The sequence below is a fragment of the Pseudorasbora parva genome, chromosome 4 (genome assembly GCF_024679245.1).
Source record: "Pseudorasbora parva isolate DD20220531a chromosome 4, ASM2467924v1, whole genome shotgun sequence".
Classification (NCBI taxonomy): Eukaryota; Metazoa; Chordata; class Actinopteri; order Cypriniformes; family Gobionidae; genus Pseudorasbora; species Pseudorasbora parva.
The window spans coordinates 57,658,682-57,667,825 of NC_090175.1; the positions used below are offsets into that span (position 1 = coordinate 57,658,682).

General features: G+C 36.2%; 1 protein-coding gene across 1 annotated transcript in view; it reads right to left on the minus strand.

Annotated features, from left to right (window-relative positions):
* mrpl39 (mitochondrial ribosomal protein L39) overlaps positions 1-7,641 on the minus strand; it is a 10,203-nt gene extending 2,562 nt beyond the window's left edge. Inside the window, exons 1-5 of the mRNA XM_067442881.1 lie at positions 7,456-7,641; positions 5,210-5,416; positions 2,965-3,104; positions 1,623-1,722; positions 1,332-1,399 (exon numbers count right to left, since the gene is read on the minus strand). Coding sequence (XP_067298982.1) covers positions 1,332-1,399; positions 1,623-1,722; positions 2,965-3,104; positions 5,210-5,416; positions 7,456-7,492 — 552 coding nt within the window. The 5' untranslated portion in view covers positions 7,493-7,641. The remainder of the gene's footprint in view (positions 1-1,331; positions 1,400-1,622; positions 1,723-2,964; positions 3,105-5,209; positions 5,417-7,455) is intronic.
* Positions 7,642-9,144: the final 1,503 nt, after the last annotated feature.

Below are 9,144 nucleotides of genomic sequence, written 5' to 3' on the forward strand. Positions count from 1 at the left end.
GAAGCATGTTAAAGGGTTAGTTCAGCCAAAAATGAAATGTCAGTCATTAACTCCTCTCCCTAATGTCGCTCCACACCCGTAAGACCTCCGTTCATCTTCACACACAGTTTAAGATATTTTATATTTAGTCCGAGAGCGTATGCGAGTGTATGCACACTATACTGTCCATGTCCAGAAAGGGAATAAAAACATCATCACAGTAGTCCATATGAGACATCAGTGGGTTAATTAGAGTCTCTTGAAGCATCCAAAATACATTTGGGTCCAAAAATAACAAAAACTACGACTTTATTCAGCATTGGCTTCTCTTCCGCGTTTGTGTTCAATCCTCAAATAAAGATTCAAACCGTTATGAGTCAGTGAATCGATTCTTGATTCGGATCGCCAATGTCACGTGATTTCAGCAGTTTGACCCAAATGTATTTTGGATAGTGATGTTAACAGTGACACTAAAGCTCCGAAGCGTTTGTCTAAAAAAATGAAACTATTTTCTGTGAAGCTTTGTATCGATGCTTGATTCGTTCTATCAAAACCACGTGACCAATGACGTCCGAAGCTTCGTTTCACAAACACCCACGTGACTGATTCAGAAAGGTTTAAAAATGTGTGACACAGGGCGTGGCCTTGTGGGTTGTTGAGGTGTATTGCGTTGCATTGAGCGGTTTGTTATGGAACCTGCTGCAAAGAGAGGGCGTTCTGAAATGTGGGAACACTTTCATTTGATTCTGCCCAATAAGGTTGATCATTTATTTGTCTTTTGTTCTGCCGCCTATATTTATTTATTTAATCCGCACTAGCCTATAACTTCATTCATTAGAGACAAGTATAGGCCTATCCTTAATTTTCTTTTTTTCTAGGTCAAATGTTTGATTTGCTCCCAGAAGCTGGCCTATAATAATAATACATCATTCATGTTGAGACATTTTGCGACACAGCGCTTTCCCTCACTTTCACCAGCAGAGGTCCTCGTTCAGCTCTGACTTAAAGCTTCGAGTAATGAACCTTTTTCTGATACAACTGTGCAGAAAGCTTCACTTCACCATCACTAATTTTGGATGCTTCAAGAGACTCTAATTAACCCACTGATGTCTCATATGGACTACTGTGATGATGTTTTTATTCCCTTTCTGGACATGGACAGTATAGTGTGCATACACTTGCATACGCTCTCGGACTAAATATAAAATATCTTAAACTGTGTGTGAAGATGAACGGAGGTCTTACGGGTGTGGAGCGACATTAGGGAGAGGAGTTAATGACAGACATTTCATTTTTGGCTGAACTAACCCTTTAATAACCGCTGATGTCAGATATTAAGAGCCAGTTCTGACCTCTGAAGGCGTCCAGGAGTCCAAGCGAGAGTCCAGAACCAGATCACAGCAGAACGCACCGGCGGTCACTGCAGACACAGCAGGACACTGAACATTAGGATAACACTTATGATCAGGATAAAGCAGGAACATCTGCTCTGTACTGTAACGTCAGTGTCGTGCAAAAGGGATTCGTTCAAACTACAGACTGTCATAGTCAGATCTATATAGTCTATAGTCTCAGATAAATTTTATAAACAGGTTTTGGAACTGATAGATCGTAGGCATTGTGGTTCACAGGATCAATCTTACCTGGCACTTCTGGAAGCTTCAGCAGCTCGACGCTAAACTCGTCCTTAAACGCTGCGTCGAGCACATGACCCAGAAGAGACGCACAGGAGCGCCAGTACGCCTGACACACACACACACACACACACACACACATCAATCAACCAACTTTATTTAAACAGCGCTTTTACAATGCCGATTGTTTCAAAGCAGCTTTAGTGTTAAACAGGACAATACTGCAGCAGAATGTGTTTCGGCTGTACAGTCGTTCTGGAGTAAACAGTGATGTTATCAGCTAATTTTAATTTATCATAGAGCAACAATGCTGGCAGATCAGTATTATAGTTTATAGAATTAAATAAGACCTAATTAATTAATTTTATTTTTATATTTAGTTGAATAACTTTGATCATAATGTTAGTGTCACCACACACACACAAGAGTTCATTATGACACATTAATGACAGAAACATCTGAAAACAAACACATTCTAAAGCATCTAAAACACTCTATACACCGATCAGGCATAACATTATGACCGGTGAATAACACTGATGATCTCTTCATCACGGCTCCTGTTAGTGGGTGGGATATATTAGGCAGCAAGTGAACATTTTGTCCTCAGGGTTGATGTGTGTGAAGCAGGAGAAATGGGCAAGCGTAAGGATTTGAGCGAGTTTGGCCAGATTGTGACGGCTAGACGACTGGGTCAGAGCATCTCCAAAACTGCAGCTCTTGTGGGCTGTTCCCGGTCTGCAGTGGTCAGTATCTATCAAAAGTGCTCCAAGGAAGGACCAGTGGAGAACCGGCCACAGGGTCATGGGCGGCCAAGGCTCATTGATGCACGTGGGGAGCGAAGGCTGGCCCGTGGGGTCCGATCAAACAGACGAGCTACTGGAGCTCAAACTGCTCCAGAAGTTAATGCTGGTTCTGATAGAAAGCTGTCAGAATACACAGAGCAGCTCAGTTTGTTGCATATGGGGCGGCATAGCCGCTGACCAGTCAGGGTGCCCATGCTGACCCCGCCGAATTGTAACCGGAGTTACAGGACTGAGATCTGCTACTAACATATTGGTGCCAGATACCACAGCACACCTTCAGGGGTCTAGTAGAGTCCATGCCTTGACGGGTCAGCAGAAGGGGGACCAACACAATATTGGAAAGGTGCTCAAAATGTTATGCCGGATTAGTTTATATTATATATATATATATATATAGAGAGAGAGAGAGAGAGAGAGAGAGAATTTTAACACTACATAATAGAGAAAAGACCAGAATGACTTCCCTTTCATGCAACTTTAGCAAATGAAACCTTATTTTTCCCATGCAAATCAGTGTAACAGCCTCAGAAATGTTTTGCACTGACCTGATTGACTATCTGAGGGTCTTCATCTTTAAAGGTGAGGAGGGTGAGGTCACAGGAGCGGGTCAAAGGTCGGTGCATGTGCCACGGCTGCCCGTCCACCAGAGCCAGAGCAGAACTCTTCACATGCCACTCCGTCAGATCTGAGAGGAACATTAGAGATTAAAAACACACCTGTTTCTTTCTGTGCCAGGACCCTTTAATCCGTTTGTGCTGTTGGTTTATATCTGTCAATGCCGATATCTGTAAAGCCGATTATCGACCAATATTTGTAAAAAACGATTATCGACTGGTATCTGTAAAAAACGTTTATCGACCGGTATCTGTAAAAAAACGATTATCAACCGATATCTGTAAACACATTTATCGACCGGTATCTGTAAAAAACAATTATCGACTGGTATCTGTAAAAAACGATTATTGACTGGTATCTGTAAAAAAACAATTATCGACCGGTATCTGTAAAAAAACGATTATCGACCGATATCTGTAAAAACGATTATCGACCGATATCTGTAAAACTATTATTGGCCGATATTTGTAAAACTATTATTGGCCAATATCTGTAAAAACGTTTATCGACCGGTATCTGTAAAAAAACGATTATCGACCGATATCTGTAAACACGTTTATCGACCGGTATCTGTAAAAAAACGATTATCGACCGATATCTGTAAAAACGATTATCGACCGATATCTGTAAAAACGATTATCAACCGATATCTGTAAAACGATTATCGACCGGTATCTGTAAAAACGTTTATCGACCGATATCTGTAAAAACGTTTATCGACCGATATCTGTAAAAACGTTTATCGACCGATATCTGTAAAAACGTTTATCGACCGATATCTGTAAAAACGTTTATCGACCGATATCTGTAAAACGATTATCGACCGGTATCTGTAAAAACGATTATCAACCGATATCTGTAAAACGATTATCAACCGATATCTGTAAACCGTTTATCGACCGGTATCTGTAAAAAAACGATTATCGACCGATATCTGTAAACACGTTTATCGACCGGTATCTGTAAAAAAACGATTATCGACCGATATCTGTAAAAACGATTATCGACCGATATCTGTAAAAACGATTATCAACCGATATCTGTAAAACGATTATCGACCGGTATCTGTAAAAAAAACGATTATCAACCGATATATGTAAAAACGTTTATCGACCGGTATCTGTAAAAACGTTTATCGACCGATATCTGTAAAAACGTTTATCGACCGATATCTGTAAAACGATTATCGACCAGTATCTGTAAAAACGATTATCGACCGATATCTGTAAAACGATTATCAACCGATATCTGTAAAACAATTATCGACCGGTATCTGTAAAAACGATTATCGACCGATATCTGTAAAGCTGATTATCGACCAATATTTGTAAAAAAAACGATTATCGACCGGTATCTGTAAAAAACGATTATCAACCGATATCTGTAAAAACGTTTATCGACCGGTATCTGTAAAAACGTTTATCGACCGATATCTGTAAAAACGATTATCGGCCGATATCTGTAAAGCCGATTATCGACCGGTATCTGTAAAAAAAAGATTACCGACCGATATCTGTAAAAAAAATATTATCGACCGATATCGGTAAAAAACTATTATTGGCCAATATCTGTAAAAAAAAATATTATAGACCGATATCTGTAAAGAACGGTTATTAACTGATGTTTCTAAAAACGATTATCGACCGATATCTGTAAAAAAAAGATTATCGACCGATATCGGTAAAAACCATTATCGACCGATATCTGTAAAAACGATAATGGACTGATATCTGTAAAAACGATTATCAGCCAATATCCCAAAAAACGATTACTGGTTTATATTTCTAAAAACAATCGTCGGCCGATATCTCTAAAAACGATTTTTGGTTGATATCTGTAAAAATGATTTATCAGCCAATATCTTTAAAAACGTTTGTCGACCGATATCTGTAAATCCAATATTCAGCCATTATCTCTAAAAAATATTATCGACCGATATCTGTAAAGCCGATTATGGTCGACATAAAATGATCTAACATTATCTGTAAAATTATAACCAATTATCAGTCAATACCGCAATATATGCAGTGCTGTTGTTATAATCGCCCTAAAACAGAAATAAAATAAACAAATATCGGTTCTGTATATCGGTTACCAGGTAAAAAAAAATGCAAATAATCGGTATCGGTTATAAAATCTAATATCTATCGATATCTATCATGTTGAGACACTCACGGCGCGTGCAGCTGTGCGGCGTGGAATGGCCACGGTTCATGACCAGCAGCGCCCCCTGTAGGCCGGGCCCCCGCAGGGTCACCTCGATCTTCTCTGTGCGCGGATACAGAGCCCTCTGACGCGACTGCTCCTCAGAGAACAGAGCGCTGCGGCGACTGCGCAGTTCTGCAGACGAAAGACGTGCGGCCGCTGCGCTCGACGCCAGACCTGCAACACATTCACATTCATTCAGTCAGAACACACGTGTTCATACGAAGATACACACACTTGAGAAACATCTTTTTTTCTTTTTATTCTTTTTTTTGTTTTTTTTCCCCCTTTTCCATTGTTGCACTTTTTCGGAAAGAAAAGTGCATTATAAATAAAATCTATTATTATTATATACACAGTCAAACCAAACATAATTCAGACACAGATATGATGTTTCAATAGTTTGATAATAGAGGTGGACAAACTACGCAACTTCATTACTAAAACTAAAGTAAATTAGAGTAAAATTAAAACTACTACTGGTCAAATATTACTCCGTTACAAGGGAAAGTTGTAAAAACAGATTTTTACTGCAGTAAAAGTACAGAAGTATTTGTTTTCAAAAGTACTTCAGTATCAAAAGTAATTTTCCTTCTTTATGTCGCCGCATTATTGTATTATAGTTGTATAAATGCACATTATGCCATCATGGTTTAAGCCAGTCAGTGACGCTCCATCTGACACACTAGCAGACGACTAACTTAAACTCATTTAAATACTTGTAGAAAAGTTACAAAGCTGCTGTCACTTTAAGGCCGAATGCACGGATCCAATACACTGATACACATCTGATATTCTCACACTGTTCACCTTCACTGAAGACAGAATCAACTTTGTTTATGTCAATACTCCACTAAATGAGCATTTGGACATCCGTCTTCTTCCATTTTGCTCTAAACTATAAATCAGTGTTTAATAAATGCTGTGAAATCATTGAACTTCACGAGACTCTACAAGAGTGATTCCTGAAAGGCTTTCTGCAAAAACCCAAACACCTTTTAAAGAAGAAAAAAATCATCATGACTTTCAAAGCTGCGACAGAAACGACTTTCCACTTCGAGGACCTTGATAGAAATGTAGTGGAGTAAAGAGGACGATATTTGTCTTTCAGATGGAGTGAAGTTAAAGTCAGAAGATTACAGAAAAAATAATACTCCAGTAAAGCACAGAGACTCAAACAGTGAACTTCAGTACAGGACTCGAGTACATGAGCTGAGGTACTGTCCAGATCTGGTTGATAATGACTCTATAGTTCATTTCTGTAAGTGAGGAGAGCAAAATAAAGTCAACTGTGACATATTATACCCAAGAATTCTTCATACAGTGACTAGCAATAACACTAAAATTATTTCTTCACTTTGTTTGAGCTGAGCATGTTTGGCTGAAGTGTTTGTTCTTTAATTGCTAATGTGACCTTTGACACCACAGACTGAACTAAATGAAGCATTGCTTGCTCATTGGTTTAGCTAAACTGGTATTATAATTGTGTTCTTAACTGTAACAGCTGATTGGTTGATTGTAATCCTTTCTATCAGTCATCTGACATTATCTTCGCAAAAGAGACTTGTTCTCAAAGGATTTCCCTGGTTAAATAAAGGTTAAATAAAATAAATAAATAAAAATCAAGATGAGTTTGTTCAGTTTAAATGTGAGCTCTTGTCATGTTTTATTAACATCTTCTAAACTATAGCGAAAAAACCGTGATAATGTGAGGAAATGTTGAAAGTGTCTGAATACATTTGGGTTTAAATGAATATATATATATAGCTATTACTAAATTAATGTTAGTTATGTAATAAAAATACTAAGTCATATATTATGTTATATACAAATCGATTAATCGCATCCAAAATAAAAGTTTGTTTTTACATAATATATTAAATATAATTATAATTTATAAATAAATGTACAAATATTCTTAAATAAATACATGCACGTGTGTGCATTTATATATACATAATAACTAATACATTTGACAGCACTAATTTATATATAATGCATACATAAAGAGTAGGTACATACAGATCTATTGCGATAAATATATTATCATAATAATACTGTTATACACATAGTAGTTATAAAATTAAATATTTTGGCATTATGGCAGGTCATCTACAGTAAAATCTGTTAAATTAAGTGTATTTTATGGTTGTATTTTTCTCTGACAGATCATCATCAGTGTGTGAAGGTCAGGTTTGTTCATCTGATGGACTTACGGCGCTGAAGCATCTGACACACTGTCCGAGCAGCCATGAGCGCTCACACACACACTTCCTCCACAATATATACTAATCAATAATAACTAGAGATAAAATAATTCAATAAAGCTGATAACTAACTAAAATCAGCGGCATGCTTGCGAGGTTTCCGGCTGGAGCGGTGCAGCGATAATAACAGTCCGTGCGAGCTGAAGGAGCGCGCGTTCAAGGTTCCGCATTGGGGAATGACGTCACCAAGCTCGTGTTTAATTATAATTAAGCACATATTTAATACATATAAGAGCATGTTGGAAAGACTGGGATCTTTTTTGGTAGTTTATGCAAATAATGTGAATGAGTATGACTGCTGAAAAACTGCTTCATTTCCATGTACTTTTGTTTTGATTCACTGTAAAAAATAAAATAAAATCTATCCTAATTTTATCCATTCTAATCCTATTTTTAAGGAACATAACTTCATTTCTTACACTATTTTATTTTGTTGTTGTAATTTTAAATTATGTTTAAAACTGTCAAATTACAAACATCTGTAAATTCACAATTTGACTGTTATTTTAAGGATTATATTACAGTAATTCTCATTTTTTTTATTCAGGGAAATTGTTGTATTATTATTGTTTTCTTAAATTACATTTAAATGTATGTGATACCACAGAAATAATCTGTAATTAATTATGAAGCTCATTATATTAAAGGTTTTTTTGCATACTAACAGTGTAAAATTATTTCTGTATTTTCAAGTAAATCTTACTAGTTTTATATTTTTTTCTTACAAAAACCATAAGATTAAAATAAAATATCTTAATTAAAATAAAGTGCAAAACCAATAACTTTACAGAGGTTTACATTAAAAGTTTTAGAGCGTTATCTTACAGATATTTAAATTTAGATCCCAGTATTTTACTTTAATTTGATGGTCATTTGACCCTTTTATTACAGTGTAAATATAAGACTAATACGATTTACTTTAAAATGGCAAAGAATAACGTTAAATTGTTAGTATTGACACTTTTTTATTATTAATTTAACACATCCTTTCTGAGTTTAAATTTCTTTCACGCAAAAAAAAGAAAGAATGAAAAACCTAAACTTTTTGAACAACATGTATATTGTTACCAAATATTTCTATTTGAAATAAATGCTGTTCTTTTTTTAAACCTGAAAAAAGTATCACGTTATAAAATAAATAAATAATATTACTAATAAAAATAGTAATGTTTCCAGACGTTTGACTGGTAAAAACAAATGATTAACTCATTTAAACGTCAGGGGTATTTTTATCGTAATATCGCAACAAAGCGGCTACATTTCCAACAAACAGAACATCGTGCAAAGGTTATCTCAACGTTATGAGCAAACGTTATTCCAATAACATTAACAGAACATTCATTCAGCGTTATATTATTTTTAATAATGTTCTCAAAACGTAAGAAATATTATACATCGTTTAACTAATACATTTCCGCTGGGTGTTCGTCTAACGTTTTTTGTGTTGCGAATTGTTCCAGAACATTCCGAGAACGTTCAAAAGTAACGTTCTCATAACGTTTGAAGATTGATGCAATGGAACGTTCACTTAATGTTTCAAAATATTATTTTAAACTAAAAAATTCCGAATAATAGTGCGTTTGCGAAACATTTGTTCACTGTTAGGACTGCAGCGATTGGTTTATTCATGAGCCTCGC